Source organism: Mchenga conophoros, linkage group LG8 (genome assembly GCF_057382185.1).
Source record: "Mchenga conophoros isolate Kocher_MC1m ecotype Shallow Benthic linkage group LG8, M_conophoros_male_GT1.1, whole genome shotgun sequence".
Taxonomy (NCBI): Eukaryota; Metazoa; Chordata; class Actinopteri; order Cichliformes; family Cichlidae; genus Mchenga; species Mchenga conophoros.
Window position 1 is genome coordinate 2,355,564 of NC_140533.1, and position 19,411 is coordinate 2,374,974.

Consider the following 19,411-nt stretch of genomic DNA (forward strand, 5'->3'; position numbering starts at 1 on the left):
TCAGCAATTGTTTTTCGTAACCATGTGAGAGTGTTAAAACCGAACTTTCTAATTTATATATTCATACAGTGCTTAACAAATTTATTAGAACACCTGTCATGAAAACAAGAAAACACAGAATATTTAAAAGTCTGTTAATATGTCATAAACTAAAAATTATATTTTTATTTATTAAGCAAATGACAAGCTGAATTTACATTTTACTCCTAAATTTGAGCTCAGAATTTAATCAAGCACGGTACTCAAACACTAAAACTAATTTTTCTATTCAGGAATGCTTATTTTTTACAGTATTGAAATGGCAATAGTAGAGTAACAAAGCAGAAACAAAATAATTTGTTAATTTCTATGTTATTACCATTCAAGAATGCAAGAATGTAATAATGTGGTAATTTCTTAGTTATTATCACTCAATTACCTGTGGGAATTTCCGTGGAATAAGCAGGAAGCAGGATGGATAAGCAGGAATACGAAGGAAACAGTTTCTATTTAATGACATATTAATAACTATGTTAATAACCTTTTAAAATAACCTTTTTTTTCTTGCCTGTTCCATTTGGATCTTTAGCCATCAGAATTGTTGTCTGAAGGCCAAGAAAGATGCCAAGTGGAGTTACTTTACCAAGTGGATCATTATGGCCTTGCCATATTGGTCCATTTGATTGACCTTTATTATAATTATGTATTTATTTTATTTTATTTTCGGTTGTTACAGATAGGACAGACATGACTGGGGGATAGGGCAGGCAGAAAGAATGAAAGAAAGAGAGGGAGAGAAAGAAAACCAGAGGGGAGAAGAGATGGTGAGAAAGGGGGGAAGAAAAAAACGAAAACCAAACAAAACACCTGGATCACCTGTATAGAGATAAAAAACAGAAGAGAAAACAAACAAAAAAGAGCAACAGAATAAATACAACACCATCACAATAAACTAGCTAACAGTAGATAACAGTAGATACTAGGGCTGCCACAAACGATTATTTTGATAGTCGACTAGTCACCGATTATTTTTGCGATTAGTCGACTAATCAGATCATCATCCATTGGACGTAAAACTACAGCTTATTGCACCAGCAGCATCTGCTCTTATATAACTATCATTAGCTTACAGCTTTAAGTGTTTAAGGTATGTGCTAACTAAAAATAAAGACAAGATGATAGTTTATTAATTTTAATAAAATTTACAGATTGTTTCGGTGAAGTTTAATAAACTCCTTCTATCTAAAAAATAACAGGACACCGGAGTAAATTCTTGAGCATCTCACACTTCTGATAATCAGCTGTCTGCTTGACGTTTATTCAGCTGTGTAAAAACTATAACTTTAATCTCAGCCAAACCGATTTACTCAGGAACAAATAAAATACAAAAAAAAGCCAAACAATAACATTTTTAAGTTATCTAATAATAATAATAATGGATTGGATTTATATAGCGCTTTTCAAGGCACCCAAAGCGCTTTACAATGCCACTATTCATTCACACACTGGTGGAGGCAGCTACGGTTGTAGCCACAGCTGCCCTGGGGCAGACTGACAGAAGCGAGGCTGCCATATCGCGCCATCGACCCCTCTGGCCATCACCAGTAGGCGGTAGGGTAAAGTGTCTTGCCCAAGGACACAACGACCAAGACAGAGAGCCCGGGGATCGAACCGGCGACCTTCCGGTTACAGATACGCTTCCCAACCCCCTGAGCCCATCTAAGTGACCTATATGTTTAACCTGAGTAGCGAAAGACGGTGGTGGGTTTGAAAACGATTTGCCGGGAGTCCGGTGTTCTCACGGCTCTAGTGAGCCTAGCCCCCGGCTAGCTATCGAGCTAGTGGGTAACAGACGTCTCCGAAAACGTCGGAGCGCTTTTGAAAATATGTGGTGTCCTGATAAACTGAGCAGATATTTGAAGTTTACACAGCTACATTCTTACCTGAAAATATGTTAAACGTTTATTTTGTGACCCAGAAAGAATAATAAGAGTAATATTAAAACTAACTAGCTGCCGCCATTGTTGGAAACTGAGCAGGGCCGCGCTATGAATTCTTGGATAGGTTGGGCCACGAAGTATACACCTGACCCATCCTTCAAATCTGGGGAAATGAAGGGCGCATTTGTTGGCCGCATTTGTCGGAGTCTGTGAATTTGTACAGTCTTCGTCGTGTCGCTGTAACGTAATTGGCCTACAAATGTGGGCACAGGAGGATGCGGTTCCTGAATTTGGATACAGCTACGATACCGGACACAACTTCTTCTTCTTCTTCTTCTTCGGGGTTTAACGGCAGCTGGCATCCTTGTACATGCAGTGCTGCCATCTTCTGTTTCAGTCCGTTATTACACTCTTAAATCCTGCTACTTATTCCTGCGTCTTTTGGGATCTTGCAAAGCTTCAACCAATGTGTCGACTGTTAAATCAGTTGTCGACGATTTTGATAGTCGACGTAATCGTGACTAGTCGACTAATCGTGGCAGCCCTAGTAGATACTAAATATTAAATGTTATTGTGCAGCACGCAAGATCGACAGCGCACAATGTGCTTTGAGGTAGCAGCCAAGAAAGGTGTAGTTTGTGTCTGTGAACACCTGTGTGCATACCTGTGTGGATCAGCATGCTTGTATTCAAAAGGTTTCTCCATGTAACGATCTGCAAGGGAGTGTGGGGACCCATAGCCCCGTCCCCCAGGGTATGAAGCAGGTATGGAGGAGATCCAGGCCCCAGACATCCAGAGTACGTGGACCCAAGAAGGACCACCAAAGGGGCAACCTTGCCACCCTCCTGGGAAGAGCTGAGGAGAGCCCCAAACGAGAGGTCACCCAGCAGCCTCGGAGCAGAGGCCAGAGGGGGTTGCAGTGACGTGCCTGCGGGCTCTTCCGCAGCCAGCTGTGCCAGAGAGGACCAAGCCTCCCCCCCCCCCGCCAATTGGCCACCAGGAGTTAGTCGATACATACATGAGCGCCCAGCCCCAGACACCAAGAACCACCAACACACCAACGTCTGAGGGTATCAGCCACCGGCAGGAGTGTTGTGAGGGGAGATAGGCCTCCATACCTCGGAGAGCCTGAGATGTTCCCAGAGAGGTGGAGTCTAAGACCCAACCTAACATATAGACACAGACGAACAGGCGCACGCAGACACAAACATGCATTCCCACCCCCATATACACAAACAAATACTCAGCACTCACCCGACGTAGAGACACTGTACACACATTCACACTCCCCAAACAAACTCTATATCCCAGGTCCAGGTACCCCCGACCCCAGAGGGGCAAACCGTACCTAGACCCAGGAGATGTAACCCTTCTCTCTGGGGTGGAGGCAAGCAGACCGCCTCCTTATCTGCAGTAGCAGGGAGGCCCCGCATCCCAGACCCCAATGGTTAATAGAACGGGGGTGAGTGAAGACCCCAAACCTCCCTCTGCCCGCTCATATGTAGTGTTGCTATGTGCTGTTCTAAAGTGCATTTAAAACACAGGAGGGCATGGTGCTTCCTGCCACAGAGCAGCACGGCTCCTCCCGAAAACCCTCAGTGTCTATATGCATTTAAAATTGAGGGTAGGGCACCAGCGCCAGAGGTGGGTTTGAATACACAGCCCACCCCCAAGGCCCTATATCACTAGAATTACTGAGCCTTTTTTCCCCTGGTGCAAGTCCCTACTACTAGATTTACTAGCCCTGTGCAAATTTGCGTAAATTCCCCCGACCCTAACACCTCCTAGCACCCCGCTGAGATTTTCACAGGTCTTCAGCTCCATTGTTCTCCTGCTTTTGTTGTGCAAACACACCCTCCCCCAACCCCCAACCATGAGAGATTCAGGTCTTTCCTTACCTGCAAGGCTACTTTCCTTCCTTACCTGCAGCGTACAATGCACCATGGTAGTTTCTATGTGCAATATTTCTCATATGCAATATTAGTTCTTGTCAGTCCTTGTCACTACATTGCATGCCTGTCCATAAACACATATGGTTGTACATATATTTATATAGCCACACCTTACATAATATACACACACCAATATTTTTCAATACACGTGTCCATATTTATGTTTTGTTTGTATAGTGCACTTTCTATACTGTGCTCTTTGTACAGTTTTTATTTAGCTGCTTTTGTCTTGCACTGTCCACTTTTTTGCAGTGACAATGCAGATTTTCCACTTGTGGGACAAATAAATGCAGATTTGCTGCGTGTGTGTGTGTGTTTGTGCAACACTGGCATTTGTTTACTCAGATCCAAGACAGGCCAAACCTCTGTTACAACCTACATACAAAAGACACACATTCACAATATATGGGTACACAAGTCTGTTTTATTTCAAAGTGTTTCAAACTTTACAGCGTTTGCAGACCCAGTGTCCATCATCCCTGCATTTGGCATAGGTGAATTTCTAACATGTTGCACAGGTAAACCTGCTGCGATTCCTGTTGCAGCTCTCTTGCACCTGGCGCTGCGTTGTCTTTACAGTCCCTGGCACAGCAGCTGCAGCAGCTTCAGCAGCCTGCCTCTGTGCTAATATTTCCTTGTGCTGCATGAATCGGCAACAAAGTTGCTGAGCTAGAAGACTCAGAAACAATCTTCTTTTGCCTGTCCACCCTGTACATGCCTTGTACAAAATGTAGGCATTCACCGCCGCCAGGTCCAGCATATTGTAGAAAACCACTACTGGCCACCTGCGTGTTGCTGCTCTTACGGAATACATCCATGCCATTTGGTCCAACACGTCTACACCACACTGTAAAAGCAGAGAGAGAGAGTCATGAGTATATATTTTTTTCTATAGGCCTGTATAACACACATCAGATAACATTGTAGCACTGGTGTAAAATTGTACACAGATTCACGTACCTTCATGTGGTTATAGTCTGTTATCATGTTGTGTTTCCTCTTTCTGCCGTCACCGATCGTCACGTCTTGGTGCATGGAACTTAGAACACACACAGTCTTGGTTTTTTTAGGTGCATAAATTGTCAAGGAGACACCGCCACTTCCAAGCACTGAAGTGGAGAATACCTCTCGCTTTGCAGTATCTTTTGCAAGTTGAGGAAGTTCACGCCGGACTTTATTCACCGTGCCCAGTAACGTTGTTTTGCACTGCAGCAGTTTGTGCGACTGTGACAGTGAAGTAAAGAAATTGTCTGTTGTGACATTTCTCCCATCATCCAAAAATGGCTCCATCAGTTTCATGACCACGTTCTCTGCCAGCCTCTCTCCCTTCTGACGACTGGGGTCTTTTCCCAAGTAAGGAGATGCACTGCAGACATATTTGGTGTCCAAGTCCGTGGCCATCCAGAACTTGATCCCAAATTTGTCTGGCTTGGTTGCAATATACTGTGTGAATGGACAACGAACCTTGGTAGGGAACAGCTGTTCATCTATGGTCATGTGTTCTCCTGGAGTGAAACTCTTAGCACAGTTCTTGTTGAAGCGTGTCCAGATGTTGGAGATCGCCGCAAATCTATCTGTTTTCACCCGTTCTGCGTGTCCTTGTCATCAAATCGAAGGTGTTGCATAATTGAAATGAATCTATCTCGGGGCATTGTCTCTTTGATTACTGGCACCAGAAATCTTTCTGACCAGCAATCCACAATGGCACCAACATGATTGCTCTTACAAACAGAATTGAAATGAATGCCATCAGTTCATGAACTGACAAATTCCAGTGCGGCTCTGTTCTGCGGGCTTGATGTACCGTACACTCTCTAATGGACTGCATCATTCCCACGTCTAACAGGCAAAGGAAGCTTTGGAGCACACTTGTAATCTTACGCTGTTGGAAGATAAACAAATAGAGAATGGTAAATTTACATGAACCTCACTCTAAATGGGTTTATATAAATATCATATGTAATATGGCAATGACAAACCTTAGCAGACTCTGTGGGTCCAGTTTGCGCAATGAAGCACGAGCGATTTGCTGCTGCACTGGGCAATCCTCCTCAACCCACACAGTGCTGTATTTTGCCGTGTGGCTCTGGTTGGGCTTCCCAGTACCACGGGGCCTCTTCCGTGGAGGCATGTTGGGTTCTTGTTCCGTCTCCTTTTCAGATTCTTCTGAGGAGGTATCAGTGGCCTGCTGGACAAATGAAACCTGTCCTCCATCAGAATCTGCTTCGTCCATTTCCTGAAGCAAGGCCAAAGCCTGTTGCGCGGAGAGGTTCTTCCTGCGTGGCAGTGATACGGAGGCCATCCTGATGTGCATTCTCAGAAATGCGAACAAGAAATGATTCTCCCGCCTGGGTCGGTCTGCTTTTATGCACAGCACTGTGCTGTAGTCAAGCAATGCCACTTCCTCACATACACAGTGACAATGGAACAATGGAAGAGCTGTGCTGAGAGTCAAGGAAGTTGTGAATGTGTGTCTTTCATATTTGCAGGTCAGTCAATGTGTGGGATATTTTGTATAGGTACGGCAGGCATTTCTGAAAGTTGTAACACAGAGGTTTGGCCTGGCTTGGATCTGAGCAACTCTGAGTGAGCAAATGCAAATGTGCAAGGCCTCAAGGATAATGGGTGGTTTGCACAACCAAAGCTGGAGGAGAAACGAGCTGACGACCTGTGAAAATCTCAGCAGGGGTGATTAACACCTCGGGACTTGCACCAGAAAATATAAAAGCCAGTAATTCTAGTAGGCAGGCCCGGCCCTAACCAATCTGGCGCCCTAGGCAAGATTTTAGGTGGCGCCCCCCTACATCGGCAGTGTAGTGTATGCACTCACAAGAAACCGAATAGCTTTGTCTTTGACCTTTTTTTTTTACTTAAAGAAAGCAAATTCACAATCAGAATAATTAACAAGATAAAAAAATATATGAATAAATAAATGAATACAAAAAATTAAAAAATGAATATATGAAATACAATAACACCGCTTGATGCTGCTGCTGCTGCAAAACTGGTGGGTTGTGCTGCTGAGGTGGAGGCAACAGGAAGACCGCTTGATGCTGCTGCATCATGGCTGGGTTGTGCTGCTAAAGCTGCATCACTGGTGGGTTGTGCTGCTGAAGTGGAGGCAGCAGCGGTAGATGTGGTAGATGGCCCAGGGGTGGGATTTAGAAACTTCAACAGTGCATCTGAAGAGAGGAGTATGTGACACCACTGAGTATTAAAGTCTAATAATAAAAACATATGATTCCAGGAATAAAATGAAATGATATAATATAAATGAAAAACCAAAGAGATATATGTATGATGTTAACTGATATGCAAATTAGATTAGATTCAATTTATTGTCATCATTACAGTGAAATGCTGAATGGCAGAATGCAAAGTAACAGTATAATATCATATGAGAATGTTATGTTACGATTATCTTTGACCGAATCACAGCAGTGCTCATATTAAAAAACAGCATTCCCTCTCATGTGATATTGCTTAATTAACATTAATGATGTGCACTTTAACAACTAGGCTTACAACTATAATATATACAGGGGTGGAAAAGTGACTATTACCTGCAGGGTAAACGTTAGCTAACCAGAAGGCAATAACAATGTAAACAAAAAACACCTGCTTAAAAGATGAATACAAATGAGGAATGGTGGGAAAGGTGGGAGTACTGTAATTACCTAACGTTACATTATTATTTTCCATAACAATTTAGCCTCCTCCACAATATTAACTGACGTTAAAACAGTTAACTAGCTATTTATTGATTAGCAATTAGCGAATCATGTAACATTAGCTTAATGCTAAAAATTTAGGTTACTATCACATTCAGACAAATAATTTCATGTAGGCTAACGTTACCTACCTCTGTCTTTTTCTCGTTTCTCCTCCTCTTCTTCTCTCTTTTTTCTTCCCTGGGCACCTGACAGTTTTGGCCGTTTTGACATCTTGTGTTGACTTTTTGATGTGGTGACGTCCAAAAGGAACCATGATACGGGAAGGGAGGGGGCGCACCGTGCGGGGAGGGGGGGGGGGGGGGGGGGGGCGTAATGTTGTAACAAATAATATTTCTATTAAATAAGCTTTACTTTGCATTTTAATTAACGTGGGATTATTTTTTGTATTTAGAAATAATAGTACCAACTTTTTTTTTTTTTTTTCAACATTTGTGGCACTGGCGTGGCGCCCCCTGATGGACTGCGCCCTTAGCATTTGCCTATACGGCCTATGCCACGGGCCGGCCCTGCTAGTAGGTGTTGAGTTGAGGGAAGTTACGCAAATTTGCGCAGGTTTAGTAAATCTAGTGATATGTATGTGTTTTGAGAGTGTGAGTAATGTGGATGTCTAGGCAATCTTGATGAAGGAAATACTGATTTATTTGAGAATCTGCTTTAATTTGTTGATACTGGCTATGATGCCACCTCAGTGATTCCATGTATTAAGCAGCACATTTCAAAACTGATCGCATACTTCCCTGAAAACAGTTCCCAGTATGACTGGGTGAAAGATCCTTTCAATGCACAAGCTCCAACTGGTTTCAGCTATGCAGAGGAGAACCAGTTCACTGACATGACATCTGACTCCACTAAAAAACAATGTTAATAAAATTATTCTTTGTTTTAAGTTGATCTATATTTCTTTTTAGTTTTCTTTAATGTTAATAAGGATACAATGTTTTGCAGAGATGTACTTATAACAGCAATTTGGGTAGACCGAAGCAGATATGACTTCTTCAGCCTGATGACTCCCTTCACCTCCAGTGTCCACCATTTGTCAAAGGAGCTTGCAAAGAAAAGCGTCTGGACTTCTTTAAGTTACTTGAAGATGTTTCACCTCTCATCCGAGAAGCTTCTTCAGTTCTAAGGTCAAATGGTGGAGAGTCCCAGATATAAACCTAGTGGGAGTGACCCCCCACAGAGGGACAAAAGGACCCCCTGATGATCCTCTAGTCGCCTGAGCCAAGGTGGGAAACTGGGCGTGGGTCCCAATCAGCCAGAGTTTCGGGTGTGTTCATTGTGAAACCTGGCCCCACCTTATCATGCGAATTCCTGAGGTCAGATGGCCCAGGATGTGAGTGGGCGTTAAGGCGTCTGGGAAGGGATCTCAAAACTGGATTATAGATGGCAGAGAGTTGGTGTCGTAAACCCCCGCCTCTGTTCAAAGATGGTCGCTCACAGTGGACATAGATGGATTCTTTCACTCCTCTTTCAAACCATCTGTCCTCTCTGTCCAAAATGTGAACATTGGCATCCTTGAAAGAGTGTCCTTTATCCTTAAGATGCAGATGGACTGCTGAGTCTTGTCCTGTGGAGGTGGCTCTTCTGTGTTGTGCCATGCGCTTGTGAAGTGGCTGTTTGGTCTCTCCAATGTAGAGGTCTGAGCATTCCTCGCTGCACTGTACAGCATACACCACATTGTTAAGTCTGTGTTTTGGCGTTTTGTCTTTCGGGTGAACCAGTTTCTGTCTGAGCGTGTTGCTGGGTCTGAAATACACTGGGATGTCATGCTTGGAGAAAACTCTCCTGAGTTTTTCTGATACACCGGCTACATAGGGGATGACAATGTTGTTGCGTCTGTCCTCCCTCGCTGGTGTCTGATCTTCTTTTCTGTGCCTCTTTGCTGACTTTAAGAACGCCCATTTAGGATAGCCGCACGTTTTGAGTGTTTCCTTTACATGTGTGTGTTCCTTCTTTTTCCTTCAGGCTTAGAGGGAACATGTTCTGCCCGGTGGTGTAGGGTCCTGATTACTCCAAGTTTGTGTTCCAAAGGGTGATGGGAGTCAAAGAGGAGGTACTGGTCCGTGTGTGTGGGCTTCCGGTAAACTTCGATGTTGAGTTTGCCGTTCTCTTCAATGTCCACCATTTGGTTACAACATTGACCTCTAGGTCTCACTGTCCCACAGAGCATTGAAGTCTCCCAGTAGGATAACAGAGTCTCCAGGTGAAGCACCCTTGAACCCCCTGCTCAGGGACTCCAGTGGACTCTAGCCCACTGGGAAAATGCCAACGTACAGGCAGCAGGCCAAGGGGATACCAAGATACCCACTCCAGCCTGCCGCCTCTCATCAAGGGCAACTCCTGACTGGGACAGAGTCCAGCCCCTCTCGAGGAGACTGCTTCCAGAGCCCAAGCTGTGCATTTAGCTTAACCCGATTTTATCTAGCCGGTACCTCTCAACTTCACACTCTAGCTCAGGTTCCCCATCAGCAAGGGGACATTCCATGTCCCAGTCATCAGCCTTGGTGGCCAGGGATTGGGATTGGTCTGCCAGAGTCTCCACCCTTGGCCGCCGCCTAAAACACGCTGTGCCTGACCTCTACAGCTCCATTAAATCAGTGATTTTAGCGTGTTAGAGAAGAAAAATGGTGGATTGATGCAAATTGCATCCAGAACAGAAATTATACTGGGAATGCAATTTTGGTTGAACAAACACCTACACAGACAGCATGCTTAAACAGGCAGACCAGACCCTGAACTTCAGTAGATAAGCTGATGAGCAGTCAGGGTTGCAGGGTTGTCTCCATTTCTACTGTACATGTTTCTACAGTAAAATCACTGTGGCAGTTGCTTTAAATTCTCTTTGGGCTGGTTTCCATATTTGCTTATTGTTGTTGCTTTGTGTTAATAGGTAAACACTAAAAGAAAGATCATATGTTTGCCCTTATTAGGACAGGGATTTTCTGTTGGTGTGTGGGAAACTGTAGCCTATAGTTTATATTGTTAAATGTAACTATGTGGCAGTGCGTTTCAGGTCATTTTATCGTTTAGTGTAACAAATAAATTTCTCTGGCAAGTAATAAAGTAGCATACTACAATACTTTTAAGAAAGGTAATGAATAATGTGTTTTACTTTTTTTGATTAATGACCCCAACGATGCACAGCACAGCCCTGCTCCCTGCTGCCTTTGTTTTAAGCTCTCTGTCTTGACCCACTGTTTTTCTTTCTATGTTTAGGATGATGAAGTGGTCTTACAATGCTCAGCTACAATCCACAAGGAGCAACAAAAACTTTGTCTTGCTGCTGAAGGCTTTGGGAACAGACTCTGCTTCCTCGAGTCCATTTCAAACTCCAAGGTACAGTATTGACATAAGTAATAATCCTTTATTTCACAAGAATAGCCAGATCACCATCAAATGAGTGGGGAAAAATGATTTCACTGAAGAAAAAAATCCAGAACGTGTTGGCTGTAGCATGTATTTATGTGTCATGTTCATCAAACCCTGATCATCAGATCACAAACCAAAATGCTTTTGGAGAAGTTGCCTAATTAATTAAATGAGCGTCACAGCTTCCACAATAGCATTACAGTTTGAAAACTACTCTATACCTCATAGCTTTCATAGCTCCATTCATGCTATATTTTATAGGATTCACGTGTTTACTAAGAATTGTGTGTGCACAAAGTCAGAGCTGTACTCATCATAGATTTAATAAAGTCTCCTGTGCCACACAGGATAAACCGTGGCTCTTTTGGTGGTATAAAGGTGGCCTACACAACAGTGGACAGGAGATTTTAATTTAGATGTAAATTTATAGCTGTTTTCTTGTTGTTTCAGAATGTACCTCCAGATCTGTCAATCTGCACTTTTGTGCTGGAGCAGTCGCTGTCTGTACGAGCCCTGCAGGAGATGCTGGCCAACACCCAAGAGAAGGCGGATGGGGTGAGTGTGGGCATGCATACACACACACATCAGAGAAGAGAGTATTAATAAATGTACTGTAGGTGTTGTTCACATTAGGGTGAGATCTTCTAGGGCAGACCTAGGGTAAGGTCATCTCCCAGCAAGAAGGTTCCTGGTTTGAACCCCAGCTGGGTCCTTTCTGTGTGGAGTTTTCAGGTTTTCCATGTGTCTGGGTGGGTCCTCTCCAAGTACTCCCTAAGCTGTGTAGGCAGACACAGGGGTGGACTACACAATATTAGAGAGTTTCCTATCACAGTTCAAAGACATTCATGTTAGGTTTGTTGGTGATTTCAAATTTGCTCATGGATGTAAGGAAGGGTTTAAATTGTATAGACTAAAGCAGCCGTCCCCAACCACCAGTCCGTGAGTCGTTTGGTATCGTGTTGTAGTTGTGTGTCTTATTTTGAAAGAAATATTTACGCGTTAGTGTAGTGACCAGAGAGCATTAAGGAGCAGAGAGGAGGATGTAGTTGGCGCATTTCAGGACACTGCTAATAAAGTAACACAATTACACAGTGAATTTGCGTTTATTATTATATTTACAAAATACCACAGTTTTTGTCTCGGTGGTATCATTTTATTTTGTTGTATTTATAAGCGACACCTTAAAGGCCGCTCTGTGAAAATATTGTCTGAAATTAATCTGGTCTGTAAAAAAGGTTTGGGACCGCTGATCTAAAACACTGGATTAATGTATGTTTAAATGTGACCTGTCTAGCATTACATGGTAAGAAAGACCAGAAAAGCATTATGTAAATCATGTAAATGTTCATTCCATCCATGCCTGATAAAACACAAAGAAGAACATGACACACACACGAGAAAGAGAGTCTGCTTATTCCACTCTTTTTAATGGGGGTTGTTCAAAGTGGTGAAAATGAAGCTGCTGATAAGATTTGACAGAAAATATTGGCTTAATTCACACACTTTGTCAGGTTATAAGGGTTTTTGACCCAAGCTTTTGTTTGTTATTGTGGGTTTGTTTTGTTCATTTAGCCTATTGTTTGCAGGGTTGTTGTACAGACTTCTGTTTGAATTATCATTATAGTAGTTTGTGGCTTTGTAACATTTGAAAAATTATGAAATCTGTACATTTTTAGTTAAACTACTGTGAAGACATCTACGTAATATATTTAACAAATTGTGTTAAAGCGTCTAAAGTGTTTATTTATTTATTGTCATGCCTGTTCCCGCAGTTTCCCATATGGAAAAGATATATATAAATCTTATAAAGTTTGTATCTGTCTTGTGTGAAACTTGTATGAAAAGCATACAAGTGTGAAAACAGATATAAGATCCCTTGAAAAATTATATAATGAAACTTGTATGTTTTGGATACTTACTAAAACAATGTATGAAAGTAATGCGAAAGTGGCCACTTTCATGAGTAATCACATATAAGTTTTTACTATTTCTTTTCCGTATGGGTTCCCATAAATTTTGCTTGGCTTGTTCCCTGCATTCAGGTTGAGGAGTCATATGATGATGATGAAGCTTTGATTCCACAATCCCAAGAAACGATGTAGAAAATTAATAAAATCGATATCAGTTGATAATAATCTGCCGATTGCCTAGTTGAAAAAACGTGTATTCTGTGGGGGCTGGGAGCGCGCTTTGTTAGTCGCTCATTACGCCCAGGTTAAAGACTAATAACAGTTAATTCTCTCCTACCTGTAGCACGTGGAGTTTTTGCGCCTATATCTAAATAAATAAATACTGCAGGTTGGACACTTATTTGTGGGACATGTACCAGTTGTTGGATTTGGAGTGTTCCTTTCACAGCGCAAAATTTTTGAACCAGAGCACTAAAATCAGTCGCAAAGGTGATATACTAAGATTAATGGCAAACAGCAAGCAGGACTTTCTGCTTTTACGTTTATTTGGAAAGCATACATGGCAGGAATTGCCAGTTTTAAGCACGGTGCCAGAGTTTCGTGGTTGTTGTAGCGTTTTCCTGACCTTGTTAATCACCCAAAATATTTAGAACAAAGCATCACATATTTCTGGCAGAAATACTCACACACATATATATTGTTGTGCATTCGGAGCACATTTTGCATTTTATATAAGAGCATTAGCAGTGCAATGAAATATTTGTTTTATGCTTTCATGTTCACAAACACAGGTCACAATAATCATAGAATTATTACCTTTTGTCTGGCTTGCTCAGTGTGCACAACTTGTATTTTATTTGCTGCAAGCATTTACCTATATCAGTGTTTTATAGAAAGGTTCAACGTTATGCTTCTCTCATAATTATAGACTAGCTTAACAAATTTACAAGGTATAAATATATTGTTTAGCAAGCTTGTAAATGAATGCGCCACTACACAGCTCCTCGCCCTCTGATGGATACACAAGACATTACCAACGGTTTTCCTAAATGCCGCATAGGGGCGTTACTACTCGTGGTTGCATGGCCCTGTCAGGTATAAGGCAGCTGTTTTAAGTGGCTGTATCTGTATTTCCTGGATTTGTTTTTTGCCTGTGGACAATTTTTGCGTCACCTCGCCTTTTGCTAACTTTCGCCTGCCTTCCTTAGTCCACATTTGGATCCTTCTTCGCTGTCCATCACTAAACATGAACACATTTCAAGTTCTATAAGATAGGTGTGGGTTTAAAAAATGTAGTTTGAATAATGCGATGTCGATTCATTCAATTTCGAATCGATTTTTAAATATAAATGTTAGTGCTGTCAGTGTTAATCTCGTTAAAATGACGTTAACGCCATAACTGCATTAACGCGGCAAATCTCTGTTAGCGAGTTAGCACGGATCGCCCTGTCCAAGGGGCTGCACGGCGTCAACGCATTAGCACGGTTAGCTAGTTATACATTAGTACCATGCAGCCCGATGCACGGGGTGATCCGCGCTAACTCTCTAACGGAGATTTGCTGCGTTAATGCAGTTATGGCATTAACATCATTTTAACGAGATTAACGCTGACAGAACTAATAAATGTATTTTGCCAGAAATGCCAGGATCTCAGGTTAAATCTCACGAAACTATTTCAACAACCACCAAAGAGTTAAAACAGGAAATGAGGTAAACAGTTCTGCAAAAACATGTAAAATTAAAGCGTGGAGCTCCCCGTTCACCCGACGGCACGTACACGGACATTCTGGATGGTGAAAGCTGACATCTCACAGATTCTGAAGCTGCAGGTTTCTTCACTCTCCGACCAAAATTGACTAAACCAGCAGCAAAAGAAGATCAACGCTACGCTTCAAATTTGATAAGCACTGTCATGCATTCTCTCTTACCTTTGCTTTTACTTCCTGCAGAACTCTCTCCCAGTGTATTTTCTGCATTATTCGCTTGCTTAGTATGCTTTGGTGCTTATTACGCACCAGTCTATCTGTTGTGTGCAGTGCTGTTGGCTGCTGCTCTTTTTTTTTTCAAAGATAACCTCTGACAAGAAAGCCTCATTTCTGCTGTTCAATACCTGTTCAAGAAATGTAAAGTTTTACAGATGATGCAAAACTGCAAAACACTTAGCCGTGTCTCTAATAAACCTCTGTTACTTTGCTCTGCTTCACTTCAGTAGCATCAGGCAATGTTCATATATTGATTCATGGTCTTCTTCAGTTTTCAGTTTTTTAACTACTGCAGAATATTTTAAAGCGGCTAGGTGCTATAAAAAGCCAGGCTAGGAAAATCTCCTTGATGTTTTTCTGTGTTTTATCCTCAGTTACTTTGACACAAAGGCATCTGCTGTGATGCTCACATCGCTGTCTCACAAGTGTCAGCTTTGTCTTTACACTTAGATATAAAAACATGGATATGTACTGATAAATCAGAATCAGAGTCAGAATACTTTTTTAATCCCTATGGAAATTATTGGGTTACAGTTGCTCCAGGACAGTAACAGTAACAGACTAAACTATTTAAACAATACAAAATGTTACAGATTTTACAAATTTAGGAAATAGCACTAATATATACAAATCACTCAATTATAAATAAATATCAAGAATATTGACAAGAATATTACAGAGGCAGAATATATATGATTGACATTTGACTCTAACCTGTGAACTTTGTCATATGCTATTTTACTGCAGAGCATGTGCAAAAGGGTGTAACTATTGCAGTGTTTACAGTGTGTTAGATGGAGGAGTTGTACAGGGAGATGGCCACAGGCAGGAATGACTTCCTGTGTCGTTCAGTGGTGCTTTTTGGTAATCTCAGTCTCTCGCTGAACGTCCAGTCCAGTTTATTGTCTATGCATACTCCAAGGTATTTATAGCCCTTCACAATGTCCACGTTGACTCCTTAGATTGAAACAGGGGTCAAGAGTTTCCTGGTCTTCCTTGGTCTTTGCCACGTTGAGCTGCAAAATGATTCTGCTCAGACCACATGTCAAAGGAGTCAACCACAGCCTGACTCATTACCCCTGATGATGCATCCAACCACCGCAGAGTCATCAGAAAACTTCTGAAGATGGAGGTCTCTGTGCTGTGGCTGAAGTCTGTGGTGTAGAGGGTGAAGAGGAAGGGGGAGAGGACAGTCCCTTGTGTTGCTGATCACCTTGTCAGACACACATTTGGGAAGACACACATATATTGGTCGTCCTGTCAGATAATCAACAATCCAGGACACCAGAGAAGCATCCACCTGCATCGCTGTTAGCTTATCACCCAGGAGGGTCGGCCTGATGGTGAGGAATGCACTGGAAAAGTAAAAAAAACCATGAACCTCACAAGTTCACATCTCACCAACTGGACGAGATGGGCGTAGACACACTTGAGCAGGTAGATGATGGTGTCCTCAGCTCCGAGGTGGGGTCGGTAAGCAAACTGAAGGGGATCCTGATGTGGTCTGACTGTGGGTCGGAGCTGCTCCAGGACGAGTCTTTCCAGGGTCTTCATGATGTGGGAGGTCAGTGCCACAGGCCTGTAATCCTGGGGGCCACTGGGACGTGGCGTCTTTGATACAGGGACGAGGCATGATGTCTTCCACAGCACCGGGACTCTCTGCAGACTCAGACTCAACCAGAACAGTTTATGAAAGACTCCACAAAGCTGGGGAGCACAGGCCTTGAGGACAAGCGGACTCACTCCATCTGGTCCCGCAGACCTACCTGAGTGGAGCCTCCTCCTTTGCTTCTGAACCTGGTCGTGAATGAAAGTGATAGTTTCCACTCCAGCTTTCTCCTGTAATTGTCCTTAGCCTCTCTGATCGTGTCCTTCAGTAACACCTGGACCCTTCTCACCTTCTCTTTTTGCCCCCTCTGAAAGCCCTCTTTTTGTCATTGAGGAGGGCTTTGATGTCCTTAGTCATCCACAGCTTGTTATTTGGGTAAAAATTAGCTGGGACAATGAAGCCTGTGCAGAAGTTTATGTGGTCAGTGATACACTCAGTGAGCCCATTGATGTTCTCACAGGTTGGCAGAGGGAGGAACGTAAACAGCCACCAAGATTACATGAGTAATGGGCAAATAATATGGCCTGAGTCTAACAGCGCACAGTTCAAGTCCGGGCAACAAACCAGTTCTTAGATTGTTATGCGGGCAGGGTTACACCAGCGGTTGTTAACGAGAATGGCAAGCCCCGCTCCTTCCTCCTCTACTTACTGCTCACAGCGCCGTCCCAGCAGCCCCGAACACTTTGGAAGACTTCCGCGGATGCGTTGTCGTCGGGAACATCCTGGCGCATCTGTGATTCAGTGAAACGCATCAAGCTACACTCCCGGTATTCCCTCTGACTCCGTGCTAGCGCTGTTAGCGCGTCCATCTTGTTTACTAGCGACCGAACGTTCCCCATTATAATAGACAGCAGACATGGTTTGTACCTCCTTCTCTCTTCGAGCCTCTGCTGTCTCACTGTCTCCTTCCTTCTCCTCTTCTGTCCTCCACGTCTGCATCCTCGCTGTGTTTTCCTCCAGATTTCATTTGGTACATCTGTGGGTCTGTCAACCAGCATCAGGGTGATCAGCTGATCTCTGGAGTAAACAGCCTGTGTGGTGTATAGGACAAATTTCAGGAGATTGAGGCAGACGAAGAGACATAACAGGGACATTTTTTAAGACGGAGCACCTTGAGAAATGACTGGTGTCCCTGCTTGCACTTATCTGCTGCAATGAGTAGAACCTTTTATTGCCAAACTTGAAAACTATTTATGTGTCCATGCATGATATGAATTCCAGCTATTGAACTACAGAAAATCAGTCTGTGGTTTTGAACTTTGCATCTGTGAAAATTGTGATTGACTTTCCCAGAATCAACAAGAACCAAAGTGCAAGATCAGCCAGATTGAATATTCAGTTCCCCATATGGCAGTGGCTATTAAACTGGAGATCTGGCTTCCAGTGAAGACAGGAGAACCAGAGAAAAATGCAGTACAAATGAGTTATAGTTCACTAATGCTGTCCCATTGTCCTTTATTTCATTGTTGTTATAAAATGTCTTGATGCATGTGCAATCATCCAAAAACTTGATGCTGTTCATGTGGATGTGGCGTTTTTAGTGGTAGAAACATCACTTCACTCATTCAAGTGAATTCTTCTGTCTAAGCAGGTTTCCCCAGCCAAACAGTACATTTGCATAATGAGTGAAACTAGCGCCACTGAGTGCACAATGGAATGTCAGGTCAGTTCCTTGAACATTAATCTGTAAATTGCCATGACCATTGATCAATGGCCAATAGTCGTTATGACTGCAGAGTCTTGGCCTGATGAGGTGGCTCGTCTGTGTTGTGCCATCTGCTTTGCCAGAGGTTCTTTGGTTTCCCCCGATGTATAAATCCTGCCAATCCTCCTGCACTTAACAGCGAACACTATGTTACTCTGTTTGTGTCGGGGGACCCGATCCTTGGGGTTTAAAAGTCAAAGGGACACTGTGTTTATAGAAAATGTGTTTCAACTGTTCCAATACTCCTGACACACACAAGGGATCACTAAGGGTGATCACTGATCACCACCTCCCTGTGAATGGTACTCATGGCCATTGATCAATGGTCATTGATCAGTGATCAACTGATCAGTGGTTGTTGGTCAATTGTCACAACAATTTGAATATTAATAATGAAGGAACTGACCTCCCAGCTCATTGTTCCTTCCGTGGTGCTAGTTTCAGTCATTATGCAAATGTAATGTTTATAATGTTGGGGAAACCTGCAGTCAGCTGAGACTGATGAAGTCACCTGGATGATGAGTGACAAGATGTTGTTATAAAATGTCCATAAAATTGTGGAACAGAGTGCATAATGTTTTTTTTTTTTTTAGCTTCTAATAAGAACAATTGCAGAAAAAGTTTGAGACTACAAATAGGTACATGTTTATACGGGTACATTTATTTTAAACACCAAAGCTATCAGAAGCTTTACACACAAAAAAAACTTATACAGGATGATTGGTTAAGCAGTGGAGCTTTGCTAAATAATGATTCCAAATGGCTTCAGCAAAATGACACTTCAGATAGCTAATTTCAGTGTTCCCTTTCAGCCATGACTCAAACTTTTATTAAATATCTGCTTTATTGAATCGCTACCTTATCGTGGTGGAGGGGTTTGTGTGTCACAGGGATCCCAGGGGCTATGTTGTCTGGGGGCTTTTGCCCCCTGGTAGGGTCTCCCATGGCAAATTGGCCCTGGGTGAGGGACCAGACAAAGAGCGATTCATAAGACCCTTATGAAAAGGACACCGAGGGAACAGTTTACCCTGCCCGGGATAGGGTTACCGGGGCCCCGCCCTGGAGCCAGGCCCGGGGAGGGTGCCCGAGGGCGAGCGTCTGGTGGCCGGGCCTTAGTCCATGGGGCCCGGCCGGGCACAGCCCGAAGAGGAGACATGGGCCCATCCTCCCGCAGGCCCACCACCCGCAGGAGGCGCCATAGGGGTCGGGTGCATTGTGTGCCGGGTGGCGG

At 43.1% G+C, this 19,411-nt stretch overlaps 1 protein-coding gene across 6 annotated transcripts in view; it reads left to right on the top strand.

Moving 5' to 3' along the window:
• LOC146567902 (ryanodine receptor 2-like) overlaps positions 1-19,411 on the top strand; it is a 327,426-nt gene that overhangs the window by 53,798 nt on the left and 254,217 nt on the right. For all 6 annotated transcript variants that reach the window (XM_085283596.1, XM_085283600.1, XM_085283597.1 and 3 more), the window contains exons 2-3: positions 10,822-10,941; positions 11,425-11,529. In XM_085283596.1, the coding sequence (XP_085139722.1) occupies positions 10,822-10,941; positions 11,425-11,529 (225 nt within the window). The remainder of the gene's footprint in view (positions 1-10,821; positions 10,942-11,424; positions 11,530-19,411) is intronic.